The sequence below is a fragment of the Chiroxiphia lanceolata genome, chromosome 6, assembly GCF_009829145.1.
Source record: "Chiroxiphia lanceolata isolate bChiLan1 chromosome 6, bChiLan1.pri, whole genome shotgun sequence".
In the NCBI taxonomy this organism is placed as follows: domain Eukaryota; kingdom Metazoa; phylum Chordata; class Aves; order Passeriformes; family Pipridae; genus Chiroxiphia; species Chiroxiphia lanceolata.
In genome coordinates, this window is record NC_045642.1 from 26,243,298 (window position 1) to 26,260,017 (window position 16,720).

At 37.8% G+C, this 16,720-nt stretch overlaps 1 protein-coding gene across 2 annotated transcripts in view; it reads right to left on the minus strand.

The window, feature by feature from the left end:
* INO80 (INO80 complex ATPase subunit) overlaps positions 1-16,720 on the minus strand; it is a 68,818-nt gene that overhangs the window by 10,546 nt on the left and 41,552 nt on the right. For both annotated transcript variants that reach the window (XM_032691372.1, XM_032691373.1), the window contains exons 26-28: positions 11,865-12,090; positions 6,250-6,377; positions 1,885-1,979 (exon numbers count right to left, since the gene is read on the minus strand). In XM_032691372.1, coding sequence (XP_032547263.1) covers positions 1,885-1,979; positions 6,250-6,377; positions 11,865-12,090 — 449 coding nt within the window. The remainder of the gene's footprint in view (positions 1-1,884; positions 1,980-6,249; positions 6,378-11,864; positions 12,091-16,720) is intronic.

Consider the following 16,720-nt stretch of genomic DNA (forward strand, 5'->3'; position numbering starts at 1 on the left):
CAAAGAAACTAAGGGGTTAGGAATCCACATCCTTGAAGGTCAAGTAGAACTGACTATTTTCTCAGGACTCAAACTTCAAGACATTCACAAGTAGCTGGTGAGGCTGTATCATAGAAACAGACCTCAAAGAACTCGTTCTGGTTAAAGATAAGATTTTGGTCCGTCCCCCCACCCCCCGTCAAGAAATTGCCAAAAGACAACAAAATAACTATGAAAACTGTGAATTAGCACACATACAAAAATCACCAGGAACTCTAAAATTAGAAATAGAAGGCTTCTGACATTCTAAAATCCAAGGGTACAAAAATTTACACTGATCTACGGGAGGAACTAAAGCCAAACTGTCAATCTTCAGACTTTTTCTGAAGGTATAAAAAGCCAAAGGAGTCAATGGGTGCCTGTTTGTACTGTAGGTAATCCTTGGCCATTAAATCTTTTCACTGTCGTAACAGCAGTGGAACCTGTGTATAGGTAGTCACCTGAACATCCAGCTGTGATATGCTTCTTGAAATGCCATATGGGAAGGAAAGTGGACAGAGCCACAGACTATGAGAACAAATTATCATCCCATAGCTATATATTTTCTACACCTTGCTAGGATATCCTGCAGGATAGTTTAGTCTCAGTTAGGCTTTTTTTCCTGGAAATATTTCTCATAAGTAAATCATGTATAAGAGGAACTCAACTAATGTTTTAATAGGAATTCTTGTTTAGACTGGCTGACCTATATTTCAAGGGGATTTCCTGCTGAAATTATTTTTTTTCTTCAGTTGTTTTACTTATGAATAAAACCAAATTCTGTTCATTAATAAAATAGGGTTTTTTCACTTCATTTGGTTAAAGGATCTTACAGAACGAAGAGTCAGGATTCCAGGAGGACATAATAACCTGCAAGGAACTTGTTTCTGACACCTGGAAACAGCTAGAAAGGTATTGCGTGGTCCTCTCACTTCAGTTATTTGGCACATGTTCAAGTTTTATTGCTCTGAGGAGTTCACTAGAAGACTCATCATTGCAACACAGTCCTTCAGGTCTTTAAGCCCCATGAACCAGTGAACTGAAAGGCCTCAACTCCTATCTTCAGCTATGATACTTTGGGACCACTGATGCAAGGAACTTTAGTCTAGAATGTTGCTTTCACCCTGCAATGAGCAACTGTATGAACCTAACTCCTCTGAAAAAGGAAAGTGACCTTCTTACAAGTTCACTCAATATTCAGGAAGGATAACCTTACTGTGAACTACCATACCAAAGTAATATCATATCAAGACATATCTCATGATTCAAAGGAAACTTAATAACCATAAACTCAATCATTATAAATAATGCACCATAATGTGCTTATAAAAATTGCCAGAATCCATTTTGGTTTACTAAATGAAAAGCATTATCCTTCTTTCTAGCTAATAAAATCCCTGGTTTATCTTTTATATATTAATTTAAGATTTCTTAGTAAGACATGGTTAAATCATTTGTTTTGCAGAAAACTAGGTCACTTTCAATACTTTAGCATATGCAAGATTTTCAATCTCATCTTTACAGTGTCAATTGTCAGAGCATTTAATAACCAATGAACATTTGCTGCCTCTCTCCTGAGCTTATTTATAAGCAATAGCCTATTTGGATTGGCAAGAAGGACAATAGGTGGCTGCACTAAAAATGCTTCCAAAACTCTTTCACAGATAACAAATTCCTAAATACAACTGGATTCACATCAACAGCAGTGACTACTGGTCAGAACCACATAGAAACTGCTTCAGATAAATGAGGTCAATTTGATATCAGGAAAGATAAGTGCAGATTTCACTTATTTCCATTAAATCTTATGCCAATTGTCTATGTACACACATTTTAGCACAAACACACCTTGTAAAAATACATTACCTGTTCTGAAAATCTGCTACCATGTCCCTTCGTTCAGAAATCTTTGAAGAACCATCCAATCTCATGTAGGTATGTTTCCTATAAACCATGTATTCCTGCAAAGAACATACACCAGAAAAAACAGTTGCTCTCGAAATTGTTCAATCTTGATTCTTCCAGAAAATAAACCCAAAACATAATAAAAGCAGAACTGCTACTTAAAATAATAAATTCCCTAAATGTCATTAACAAACGTGCTGTAAGCAATCTTATGTAAGCAATACTTGGTAATTATACAATTCATAAATTAAAGCTACTCTATAATATATCATCTCTTACATTTCATGTAAGAGATAAATTGCAATGTGAGCTCAGAGTTGGGGATATGTTTGCTGCACTGCAGACAATGTGATGGTACATGCCTTTTCCCATAAACAAATAGGTAAACAAAAAACATTAAAATGGGAAGTTTGTTTTCACAGAGCATAAATTTTTACTAAATCTCGAGCTTTCACTGTGCAAGCAAACCTTTCCAAACAAACCAACTGCACCCACTCCCTGCTGATTTTATACCATTTGAGTAGTGTTTTTAAAACCTCAGTGTTGTATCTAATGTCTGTCCAGGCTTTATCTCACCAGTAAAGAGCCTGTAAATGTCACCACATACAAGAACACTTTGAATATTACACTAGTGTGTCAGCCCAGAGCTCATGCCAAGCAGTAGAACTGAAACCATTGCCTGAGACACAAGTCAAATGGCATCAACTTTGCTATAGGCAAAGGCTTTTTCCAACGAGAGACTTTTTTCATGCACACAAAGCTCTAAAAGCTATACAAATATCCCCAGTTTCTCCAGAAAGATACCCTCTGGGGTATTTGAACAATGTGATCCTTGCTTGGCTGAGGAGATGCAACATCTACTGGTTACATTAGTTAGGTTTAACCCTACTGGTGGTGCATGAGTTTTTTTAAGATGCTGTGAATGCAAATGAAGACAGAAAGGAGTAGCTGGTGCTTCAGCACCAAGAAGTATTGGATTCATCTTGCTTCAAGCCACCAAGTTCAGCAGACACAGAACTGATGTGCTGTGAGAAGACATGGCAGTGCTTCTACTCCAATAAACCTGACAGTTCTCCTTTTCACCTATCCTTCAGGGCTCCTGATCCTTTTTTGTTCTGCTTCACTACTGCAGAAATGGTGAAAGAGCTGCTGTACTATAAGGAACCTGAGAAAAACACTGCAGTAGTGGAAGCAAACTTCACTGTAAGGCAGATGAGAGAGAAAATCAGGTAAATAAAATAGTGTGGAAATGGCCAAAGCCACACTTTAACTAACCTTACAAAACAGAGCTCATTGCTAGTATGCTTTCTGGAGTACAACAATAGAAGTTCAAAGCAGAAAACAGCTACTTCATCATGCAGACAAACAAGCCCTAATTTACTATTAATTTATTCAATTTTTATGACAGGTTTCAGTCATCAACTAAAACCAGAGAGATACAGTTGTCAGTTAGGTACTATGTCACTTTTTCTCCAGATTTGATCCATCTTTTTTCTATTATCACAAGGACCTTTTCCTTTTATTTCTTTGTTACTGTCTTTATCTGCCTCTATGATAATTCAACCTTTCAATGTCTTGATTTAGTCTTCCCTCATCTATTAACCTTCTCTTCATTATCTGTCTTCTAAACAAACTTCAGCACAAATAGAAAACAACTTCTTTCATTCCATCAGGTGCATTTATCCTTATTCCAGACTTCAAACATTTGCACTAAGGCACAGAATACAAAAGAATAAGCTATTCTACACCTGCAATACTGGCATTCACAGACTGTTCCCCAGCTCTGCAAACTAGCTTAGTACCTTAGCCTTTAGCTAATCTTATAACAGGTTCTGTTCTGCCTCCATACACCTTTCTTTGATCAAGACAGATACTTCACAGTAGTTTAACAGTCCTCATATGAAACATCCTTTTTTTGGGGGAACTGGTTTTGTCCAGTACTTTCCCAAATATTAACAGTACAATCTTTCAGTTCAGAAAAAAAGGCCACATTCATACTACACTTCTCAGCAGTTCAGTACTTTGATCACTCACAGAAATGGGATGCTTTTATCTAAAGAGAGAACTCTGATAGCAAAGAAACTATTTAATGAATAATATACCTGGTCTCTACTGTAATTGTGGAAGGCACTTGATGACTGCTCATTTTTCTAGTTCCCACAAGGAGTGATGGAGTGGGGTGGGGGAAGCCTCCCAGGGAGACTTCAGTTTCATACAGAGATCCTTATATTAGACCTGCTTGAAAAATCTACCTGCCAATCTTGTTTAGTGTAAGGGGTCATCAAGCAACCAGAAGCATCAGTCTAGGAAAAATAATGAAAGTGGCCCTTCCAACAGAGTACCTATACAGGAAATGAACAACACATGACAACCCGAGTACTGTAAGAATGCAGTGCTCCTAAAGCCAGTGCTCTTTGGGCTTCCACACTGATACTTTCTCAGAAACTATAAAATATTTTCCCTTCATGTTATTTCATAGTCCAAATTAAGCACTTTTATGTTTTAACACAACTAATAAACTTTATGTAGAATATAACAAATACATTTTACTTCATGCAGAATATAATTTGACCTCTCATCTCATGAATGCAATCTAACTGCCACTGAAATCATGGACAATTACTCTTATAGGAGAAAACAATCACATGGAGAAAAACAAAATCTTAAAAAGTATGAAATACACATCAGCAACAGTACTGAAATTATGCTTTATCCTCTTCTGTTAAAAGAAAATAATTCTCTTTGTATTTATATCTGCTATTTTATAATGGCTGAACTAAGCAGAAGCTCTTCAGCTGAAGCTACATCAAACAAACTTTGTAAACAACGTGCTTTGCGCTTTCTGCCCTGCAAACATTAGTCAGTATATATATTGTTACAGTTACATCAGTGCAGTACAAATACGCTGAAAAAAAAAGACATCTTGTGTTTTTTCATATTCAAGTACGCAGATGGGATGTACTTTGGTATCTCAGGTAAGGAAAAAAAAATATCTAGAGATACACAACTTTTGCAAGGATTTTCTTACAAATTGAGTCCTTACTTGATTTTTAGCTTGCTTAACTTCAGCTTCTGTTACTTGGGTGGGGAGAAAGAAAAACAGAGGACTTGGAACGTGGCTTACTTGTGTAATAAAACCCAACAAAAGAGGTTGAACATTCAGAAGGTGGAATAGCAAAATGATGTGCTCACAAGCCTTTAAAATGGAATGCTAAGAGAAGAGACAGGAGCACTGAACACTCAGCTGTATGAGCTTCACGGTGTAATGCCAGGTGTCAACAAACCTACAGCATGTCCAACGTTTGCCAAAAGAAGAGGCATACAAAGCAATGCTGGGCAAAGTGCCAAAACACAGAATTGCAACCATGCAAGTTCTGTTTTTCCTCACAGCAGCAAAAACAAAATTCAGCTTGTGATTTGTTATTGAACTATTAACTGCTGACCTTAAAATGCACTCTTGTTCATACAGAACTCATGACTTAGGCAGCTATTGATTCACGCTTCTCACATTTTCTCTTCAGTTTATTGTGGAGAAGACAGTATCCCTAGCTTTGGTGGCATGGCTGCTCATCAAATACTGATTTTTTTTTTCTTCAGAGGCAGACTGACTGTATTTAAATAATGAGTAATGACTTAATTCTTAATTTATTTCCTACTGTATGTGCCAGAGAACCTCAATGTTTACCAAACTTCTGCAGAGGAACAGGATGATAGAGGGAAACAGTAAAAGCCTGTGAAATTACAAGCAACATAAACAGTGTAGAATTAATCACTGTTCTCCCTCTTCCTTCCACTAAAAGGACATGTGAACATCAAATGAAAATAGAATGAAGCAGTTCAAAACCAGCAAAAGAGAATAATTAAACCACGCAACCCCTTGCCACAGGGCAGTGCAAATGTCAACATCTAACAATGTGTCAAGATGCAACTGAACAATTCCATGGAGAATCCGTGTTGGACTAACTGAATATACAGGAGGTGCATTTAGATCAGAAAGCCCTTGAGCTGCAAACTGCTGGAGAATGAGCATCTAATTGTGAAGCATCACTATTCTTGTACATTTTCCCCATACCATCTGTTGTTATACACTGGTACAGAGTGTATAACAGTGTATAAATGTTTTACACTATAACACTCGGTCAGACCTTAGGTCCAACTTTGTATGGCATTTCTTACATCCTTGTATTAATGCATTTAGTGGGTATTCTACAGTTATAGCAATTTTATGTCAGGTTTGCCACATTCAAATTACAGTACTTTCTCCAAAACATCGTTGCTAAATTTCCATCTTCAAAATTTGCCTTCTGTAAGCTATAGGTCTCCTACCTCTAGTAAGTCAATCATCCTCGTCATCTGGGAATAAATAAGAACTCTGTGTCCTTGAGATTTCAGCCGTGTCAACAGAAGATCAAGAGCATGAAGTTTTCCACTGTCAGTGATCAGACTCTCTTTGTCTAAAAAGACATAGAAGAAAAGCAGGTAACTAATAAAGCAAAACCAGATACATGCAACAAGTTCTAAGATTTCCTAATACTTCACTGCATTGTAAGCCCTAAAATAATGAAGTGTGATGGAAAAAACTGCAATATCCCGCCTGGCAGACACTTAAAATCACACTGCTTATTTTATATATATATAGAAAAACTGCTTATAAGATATATATATATATACATATATACAAACACATACACTAACAATAACTTCTGTTTGCTGGAACAGGAGCATATAAACATACCCACCTGGCAAAATCTCATCACAAATTGATCTCCTTCCAAGTACGGACTGAATCATTTTTTTTGGACAGCCATTTCCCTCATCTAAGGATTTATTCTGACGAGATCAATATGCCTTGACACTTAAAGAAATGTTTTCCACTTCACATGTGAAAATGCTGTCCTTTGCACATTTGCTGCTACCTGCTGCTAATCTTTACATCTATCCTCCACAGATCAAACCCCTCACCAACACAGAAAGTGAAAAATAGTTCTCTAGGTCACTGTAAAATAACAATCCCCTCACAGCACTGCCTTTTCTTCTTCTTCCCTGGTTTTTGGAGGTTTTTTGCTTTTCTTTTGTTTTGTTTAAGAAATATTTCCAGATGGCAACCTTTTCAGTCACTTCAGATTTTACACTTCATGTCCTCTCTACTTCAGCACTGCTCATGAAGTGTTTTTCAGGAAGGAGATCTTCCTGTTTGTACATTCTGTACGTAAACTTCAGTAAACAATACGCTGCTGTTGAAAGAGGATGAAGAGAAATTTTCTTCCAAAAAATTATCTGTTGGAAAGGCCATTGATGCTTCTTTATTCTTTTGGATATCTGAACTTAGGTTTACAGCCAAAACGGAAAGCTGGTAACTGCAGATGGTGCAGGCTAGTACAGAACCCAAGTATTTTCAACGTGTCTAGCAGGTAACACTTCTGCACACTTCTTGCTGCACAGAACAAATTAACTCATGGGCTGAAGAAAATGCAGTTTTCTCTAAGGCAGTTAACTGTCTTGCCCAATGTCTCAATCAAAAAAAAAGTTATACACAAAAATTCTTTCACTTGACCACCATGCATTTTAATACAGGTTCATACTAGTGGAATAGAGGAGTACAGATCACTCGACAGCCCTTCTAAACAGATTTTACAAGCACGGCATGGAACAAAGTACCCAAGTGATGTGCTGTGCAATGATATGGCATAATTTCAATTATTTGTGGAGCAAATGGCACTACTCAAAGTTCTTCTTTTGGACAAAGGTTTTAAAAACAGAAGAGAACTTTATAATAGCAGAGAAAGGCACAGTATCCAGCGACTTGCTGAAGCTGTAAAAACAAGGCACACTTCTCTCTTGTCCTTCCAACAGTGAAGAAAAATTAGTCAGTGCTAGTTGCTTTTACCCAGAAAGATGGTGGATTCTTTTCACTTTAGTATATTAATCATGTTCTCTTTCAAAAATATCCTTTAGCTTAAATATAAATAACAGACTTAATGCTGGAATTAGTGGAATCTACATTAGGACATTAGAAGATGCAGCCTACAGTCTCCATTCTGAAATTAAAACAATGTGAGTTTGAGTATTGTTTAAAATTAGTAGCTACTCCATTTGCACTATAATTCAATGCTGTGAATGCTCTCTCCTTGGGTAATTTTACAGCCATGCACCTGCAATTCACTAGTTAACAACCCAAGACTAGAGAGGTCTGCTCTTTCTTGCTTCTCTGCCTATCTAGTCACTGTTTTTTCTCCCATTAGCAACTATCTTAGGGAATCCATTAGCTGGAGAGCCAAGTCAAGAAGATACTGTAAGGAAAACTCAAGCCCACACATCAGGCTGGCATTTGTTCTAAGTGCAGAATAACATATAATGGTGCACTCATCTCTAGGACAGGATTTGGTCTCATTTACATAAATCGCTAAGAGTTTCATGCATCCTTTTAAGGAAAACCAGATTCTGGACATAGGCAGTTAAGCAAAATAGAAATGACTTCGGGTTATTTGGTTTTAAAACACATCTATGGAACCAAAAAACTGCACAGTAGCAATGTTTACGCATTATACAAAATGTTATTATTTCCTTTAAATCCATACAGCCATGACATTCTGCTTTTATTCTAACTGGTTAGCTTGCTATTTCAGAATGAATTAAACTGAGTGAAGCTACATGAAAAGTCTAGATATACATGACAAACTAACATGGTTATTAACCAAAAGCCACCTGATTGGAAGAAACTCAGAGAACAAATAGGATCTGTTCAAAAGTTAGTCTCAACAGGATCAGATTAACATATTAGCAAGTTTCCAAAAGAAAAATGCTACTGTTTTTCTCACAAAGGCATGAATAGGTAGAATTAAGCTTTGCTAACTGGAAATGATGCGTGTCCTTTGCTGCTGGCTCCTGAGGTCTCCATTGTGTAAGTTACTATTTTTAAATAGCAATGAAATGCAAATTACAAGTAAAGAACTTATTTGCAGATGGTCTGAAAAGTTAGCAACTTTTTAACCGTTCATAAACTCATCCAATATCTCAGCAGCAGAGCAGACTGCACTGGTGAGAAAGTTATTGGGGTTTTTTTAGCAATGCAAATCGATATTACCAAAAAGAGATTTATGGTCTCTGGAAGAGAAAACCATTTGTCTTTAAACTGGCACCTTTAAGCGTGCTATCCTGATGCCACTGTGTTTTCCAAGATCAAATACTTTTGCATGCTGAAAGCCTGCCACCTAGTGCTTCAAAGGACACGTTCTGAAAAGTGGTAACGGAAAATGTAAATGATTCATGCCATCTTCAGAAAACACCACAATTATTCAAAAGAGGAAAAAAAGAAGTGCCTTCCACCTCTAGTTTCTCTCACTTCTATTTATAATTTTCTTTCACCTTGTGTGAAGAAAAAGATAACCTACTTTTTAAAACAGGATATCCAAAATTTGCAATTCTACATTTTTTATTTTTAATGACTGCCAATAACTTCCAGTGACAATGACAATGATTTTTTTGGTTGGTTGGTTGGTTTGGTTGGGGGTTTTTTGTTTGATTGGTTTGGTGGGCTTTTTTGGTCTTTTTTTTTTTTTTTAATAGCATCAAAGGAACTTCTAAAATTTTAAGTCAGTCAGGAGACAGAGATCCTGTACTACACAACAAAGAGCTCTCCCTAGGACACAATTTTTGGGTTCTTCAGCACTGTATGAAACAAACAAGAAAAAGCAACCAGACCAAAAAGAAAGTAACTTTCAAATCATACTGTACGGCTTTCAGTCTGAAAAAATACCCCACAACCCTACCTCCAGCCACGCAGGGATATGGACATAAATTATCTACAAGGGGATACAGTGGGCCTGGGAAGAATAGTTACAAATGATTATGACTCAGAATAACCCTTGTCAGGAGTTCTAGCCGATGACTGTATCTGGGCTAAGCGCTCTCTGGAGAATGAGAAAAAGTGCCTCTGGACATGCAAAAGGCAGAGGAAAGAGAGATAAAGCCTGGGTTCCAGTTGACACCCCTGGTTCCCCTCCCGACAGTCTGCACGGCACAATGGGGTCAGTGAGGAGCTAGTTGGCTCTCACAGTAAACAGCCCGCGAGGCCGGTGCTTTTTATCGATACTAAAAGGACTCAGACACTTCCTGCCATTTAATCCAGGACCATTTTTCTTTCAAAGAACAGGAAAAGCCTCAAGAGATTCCCACAGTGATCACAGCCGAGCCTGCTGCCAGGGTACTGGGAACACCGAGTCTGGTCGAGAGAACAGATCAGGGTTTAGGAGAGGGAAGTATCCCCTTTTCATCTGTCACCTATTTTCCATAGAGCTTCACAGCTACCATTCCAATTGACACTTGCTAGACTTTAGCCTTGCAAATGGTTCCTTCAGCACATCAGTCACTTTCTGTAAGGCACTGTGCCTACTTCTGCATGTATAAACACAGCTGTCCTGTTTTGGTTTGTGCCCTCTCTTCTTAGAGTAAGTTTGGATTTGAATGCTACTTTCCACCTAATTAAAACATAGCCGTACAAAACTACTTTTTCAACCCATCGTTAGCTCCAACACTTCCCAAATTAAGCCAGCTTTACATAATACATCCCAACCACCTTCTCAACCAAATTCGGTTGTACTTTGACAACAATTTGCCTAACCTTGTACCTATGCACTCACTCCTGTAAGCTTCTTGTATCCCATCTTTATTCCTCTAAGAATTTTTGCTGGTAAAAAGGTTCATTGGCTTAAAATGGAAGTCTTTTCAAGAGAATGCAGCCCTGTGTCTATTCTGCACTGCTACTTTTCTTCATTTCTCTATCCATGCCTTCTCCTTTAATTTGTCCCCTTAAATTTTCCTTTTTACTGCTACAGAGATTAATTTTCTGTTTTCAAGTAATTAACAAACAATTAAAAGAATTTCTGAAGAAACCATAAAGCCATGAACTATTACTGAACTACTAAGCTAATGCAAGCCCATGAAAAACGGTTTCTCCATTACATAGATACAAACATGCATGCGCTTCAAATAACTCCACTTACGAGGTACTTTCTTAAACTGGACTGTAGCAAGCAAAAGGCCATTTTCCTTTTACTGTACTGACTTCCCCTGCCAAACATCCTTGACCCAAAAGGGTCTGGGAATAACTTCGCATCTGGCAGCGTAAGCTGTTTTTCCTTTTGGCTGTCTGTCAGATCTCTAGCACTTTGTGCAGAACTCTGCTCACTGCTCAGGACCATCTTCCGACAGCTAGAGCATGTCCAGCCAATGAAAGCCACTGCAGTACTCGGCAATCAAATTCTAGGAGATCTTGGATTACTTAAGTGTAATTCTAGGAAAAAATTAAGTACATTTACTTTACTGGTACAATCGTACTTTTTCGCACTTTACCAGGAAATATGAATAAGTCTTCTTTATTCCAACTGAAATTCAGTAAATCCCTCATGACTCGTTTTCCAGACAAATTTCTTCTGACCTTGGTCCTCAAATCCATCCTTCTCATGGTAGACTGCTACAAGTAATTTTAATCTTTTCACTAGGTAGACCAGTGAAGATCTCTCAGGACAATATGAAGTTCTTCCAACACACTAAGAGGCAAGGTATGATTGTAACTTTTCCTGCAACCTTCTTATTTCCAACCTCAAAACAGTATTTGGTTGTGAGAGCAGGCTGTGCAAGTCTAGTAAGCAAGTCTGTCTACAGTAATTTGGACGGCTGCAAAGAGATGTTTGTAAGCATTAGAAAAGCCTGTATTAGACTTTTTCGGTAACCATCAACAGCTTTACCTCAGACAGAGGATGCAAAATCACAGTCTACTGTAAGATAGCAGGGCTAACTTTCACTCAGAAGGGAAAACAAACACACAGCCACCCCCAATCCCTCAAAAAGCCCATAAGCTTAGCATAACCAAGCATAAATTACCCCCAAAGAGCAGATGTCCTTTTTTATCTCATCTGTTCCATGACAACCTCCAAATTTACCTGGTATCCTGATAAAAGACCAGCCATTCTGAGGCCTGATCCCTAACAGCCCTCCTGGATGCTCTGGGAAGAACTGGGAGCATTGCTTCAGCCAGTCAGCTGCTAGCTCAGGGGATCCATGGAGTACACACTGCTTTGCTTCAAGACTTCCTCCTTCCCTTAGTGCCCTGCGCTCGTATTCTGCACTTCGGTCATTGCAGTAGAACTCCAGTGGCACAGCTGTTACCTACAAGTAAAATAATAATCATCAATAGTCTTGTTCAGATTTCCCCTCATCCCTAGATCCCCAGTTCAGGCACCTTACCACTGGATCAAATTTTAGAAGTCAAATCATTACTGAAATGTACAAATGAAAACACAATCTTTGGTTGAGCTTAAAACAAGCGAAAATGCAACATCTCTCCACACCATAAGAAAACCCAGGTACAGAATACTTGTCTGTTAATAAACTGTGCTGGTTGTTACACAACTGAGTGCAAAGCTGAAAGTAAAAGAGTAATATCCTTGCTGCACCTCTCCTTTTGCCAAGATTTCTTTTATTTATTTGTTTATTTTTAGTTTTGCCCTTCACATTCAAGTATTTATCTCACTAGCTGAGATGGGATTTACATATCCTTAACAGAAATTAGAAAGGAAAAAAACAAACAGAAAAACAGCTCTGTTTTGGAACAGCACATTTCTTGGGCTTTACAGCTGTTTTGAACAGAAGTGCTCTTTTTCTTGTGGCATTCTATGAATCCTATGCCCTATTACCTGTTTTAGTATATACAACCTAGCTGGACAGACCAGTGTTACAAACATAGCAACTGCGATTTCGTGCCATGTGAGCTCTTCTGGAATGACTCCATCAGTTTAACTCCCCCCTGTTCTATCCCATCCACCCAAATCTGTACAGACTGGAAGGTCCACATTAGCCAAACAGCTGGGTGGCAATGGCCGTAAGGTCCTCGAGTAAAGTCTGTGCCAGCAGACAAAGCTGTGCATTGTACAATCTACAGTTTTCTCTTATGTTGCCCTTACCATGGTAAGGGACAACAATCAGAAGCAAAACTGAGCCATGGTAGATAGAAGGACAGACTGCTCTGCTAAGTTTTTCTTCAGGTATTTCACCAAGAGTTAAATCATATGATCCAAAGTAAACACAGTTTCAATACTTTCACACAAACAAATGCAGAACAATTCACTATCTAGCCGAAGAATCTCTCAAAAAAAACCCCCTGCAGATTACCAACTTCTATCTTTTCTGAACATAAGTCTGTTTTGGGCCAACATTCTGGTGTATTTACATAATCTATTTATAACCAAGTTTACAAAAGGAAGCTAGTAGAAACTTTTACATACTATCTAGACACTTAATAATGTGTTGTAAACTCACATAGAAATGAAACTAAAATTTTACTATTAGATAATTAGTCTAAAATTTTACTATTAGGCAATTAACCTTACAGCATAGGCTCGTAACAAAGAAATTCAAAATCCTGTGACAATTTCTTCACCAATATAAGAAGAAAATTATCACTACTCTAGAAGACGTCGTTGCTTTTATTTCAGAAGTACAATGAAAAAAAAATCCTCCATGTGAAGTCATGTAAGTTAAAAACATTGTCATGAATCCTAACAGTGTGCAAAATGACATATTTAGGAAAAGCAATGGAACAAACGAAAATGAACAGAGGAAATCAATCTTGTGAAAGTTTTCACACTTGAAAAAAGGCGCTGGGGCTGCATAGGAAGAAACAGTACAGGAGACTGTGGAGTCTGATGGTGAACAGCAGGCAGTAGACTTTGTGCAGAATTAAGTAGGGTGGGAATTAGTGTGATAATGGAACAACTGAAACATTAAACACAGTAAAAGAACCAGATGAAAAGCATCTATGTATTTGAAGAGGGTTTAGATTTTTGTTCCAGCTTACTCTGGTGTGATATAACTGCTATGCATTATGTCATGCAAATGAAAACATTTTAACAGCTTCACTAAATTATAAGCAATAAATAGTTTAAATATCACCAGTTTTAAATATTGCAGTTTAGAAATGTAGGGTGGAGGGAGCAACCCATACCTCAAGACTGCCTGGTATCTTAGATGGTGGCTGTACCCCCCTGAACATTTATCTTTGAGCTAACTCAAAGTAACAGGTATTAAAAAAGATCTAGGTGGAAACCTGTGATCCAGACTTGTTTTAGAGGAGCTCTTCTCATAGGAATAAATTAATCTCACAGAGATTTCTCTTTGCAAGGGCAAACAATTGTTTAAACAAATTCATGAGCACAATGACAGTCCAGATTGGAAAAAAAAAACAATGAAAAAGCATACAAAATATTTACAGTAACAGTAAAACCACTGTTTTGCAAGATGCCAAGACCTATTTTTAAACCAGGCACGCTTATGGGTCTACACACACAGCCACGTGAAACATTGCAAAGTGAAAGGAACTGTGTTAAGACTTTGTACCCATTTCCATACCTAAAAGAGTAGGTAGTTATCTTGTACTGCCACTTCCACTCAAGGTATAGCTCTGACCTTTGTGAGAGAGGTCAAAACCTCTCTCAAAATGCAAAAAATTCAAAATGCAGGCAAATTCTGTCACCTGAATATTGCTGTATACTGCAGATGATGGTACAGACTTAGGTTCTTTAAGAGGCACTATTCACCATCACATTTCAGTTCATATTTCTACACTGAATAGATTGGAACAAGTACTCTTTCAAGCACAGACAACTTGCCATATTGATTTCCAGGACAGCCCTAGGACAGGCAGCCACTACACACAAAACAGAGCAGACTAATTTTTGACGTGGAAATATGCCTTATCTACTGAAATCAATATGGAGATTCATACACCAGGATTTTCACAAGAAAAACAAAGTCACTTCATAAGATTCTACAAGCTACGTTTCAGTAATGCCTCACTTAAAGGAAGAGGTAGTAGGAGACAATCTCTATACAAAATCTGTGTGCCTCAGTGCAATTTCTACATTAACAAGAACTAATCTTCCTATGTAACCTGTGTAACACTCACTGACATCTGAGGACACAAGAGTATCACTTCTTTTTAAATGCAGACACACATTTCTAGAGTAGAGTCCTGTATCTTTTACGTGACCATACAAAAAACCCCAACACATTTCTGAAATAGACCAAAAAAAAAAAAATCTTTCATTCAAGTTTGTTCACTCTCCTCCTTCTCCTTTTTGTTGTGGTGCAGTTTTTCAAAGTTTTTTTCCCCCATGGAGTTTTTTTGGTGTGGTTTTACTCATAACAAAAGGTAAGGTAGTCCTTAGCACACTAAACTTTCCTACGTCAACATATTATTGTCAAACTGATTAACTGCAAGAGTCATGGTTCAGAAATACATAAAAAATATAATGTTAGTGATACATGAATGCATTGCCACCTTACTTAGCTTAGTTAGGGCAATTGTGAAATGCTTCCTGCATTTATCCCCATGCAAAGTTAGCCTTTTAAACATTGTGAGATGCCCAAAATTACTTCTCAATACAATATTCCAGAGTGGCAGAGATCGACTGAAACTAAACCAAACAATTATACTTGAAAAGGAATGAATTAGCTTCTTAATGAGCGTGCAAAACCCATCCTCCAAATTACTTTTTCTATGATTTAGACTTGTCTGTACTCAGGAAAATTGCCTGCATAGAAAGAAAACACTGACCCCCCAGCTGCTGCATAAACATACACTCCTGTTTCTATCATTCGCTCCATTAACTTCCCAAAATTCATCACAGGTCCAACAACAACAGAAGGCTATAGTTTCTGAGAACATATGTGCTCTTTCTGCTGTTTCAGGTCTTCTACACTTCTGCCAAAAGTTTCTAACAAGCATAAAATTAAGTCTTTGTATTCCTAGGAACAAAATCCCATGTCTACACTTAATCATTTTTATATACCAGCCAAGCCAAAACAGGTAACTTTTATTCATTAGAATACTGTCAGATATGATCTCTCCTCACCTTTCCCCTCCCCTTCATATGTAGCCTTCTAAGCCCCTCTCCTCCCTTCCTGCTTGAAGAATTCAACATATTCTTCACCTGTGATGCATATTTAGGTACAAAGAGTGACATATCAAAGGAATCTGAAGGTGAAGTGGGTTTCACAATTTAGTCTCAGAATAACCTCTTGTTCTCAAACCAGGTAGTATGTTGTAACTGAGAAGTGGTATTTGACTTCGAGCACTTCAGTTGGATTCTTGGCCCCTAGAGCTGTTGGCACAGATGAATTCATATTGAGCAGCTGCATGTAGGCAAGAAACACAACATCCTACTTGCCATCCACTCATCTCCAGATGTGAAAGTATAACTGCACATCATTTAATGATGCCTACAGGAGTACCTTCAATAGTGACTAAAGAATACAACATCTGGATGATCTGGTAATAATAGTACATTTTGTCCAGCTTTGTCAACATTCAGCAACATGGAATACAATAGCCATAGGCTTATGAAGGTCTCTTGTGTCAGCCCAGGAAACTTCTGTTAAATTAATTTTAAAATTCACTTACTAGATGATGGACAACCCCAAGCAGTACCACTTCACATGCAAAAGACTTAGAAAAATGCCAACTTGAGTAATCCTTATATATTGCAATTTAGTGTTTCCTTTTTGGAGCATAAGCTGACACAACGAGAGAAAACAAACATCCTTTCCAAAAAAGCATTGCTCCTCTGCCCACTTCGGCCATCAGAGTTCATCAAACAATCACCTCATTCTGTTCATATCATTACTAAATCTCCCCCTTGGATTACTGGGGAATAATTTACTTAACAATCTATTCTGTATTGTTACTGCTTTTGGTATCAGGAGAGAAAGTGAAATCTCTGTATCTCAGAACAACTCCTGT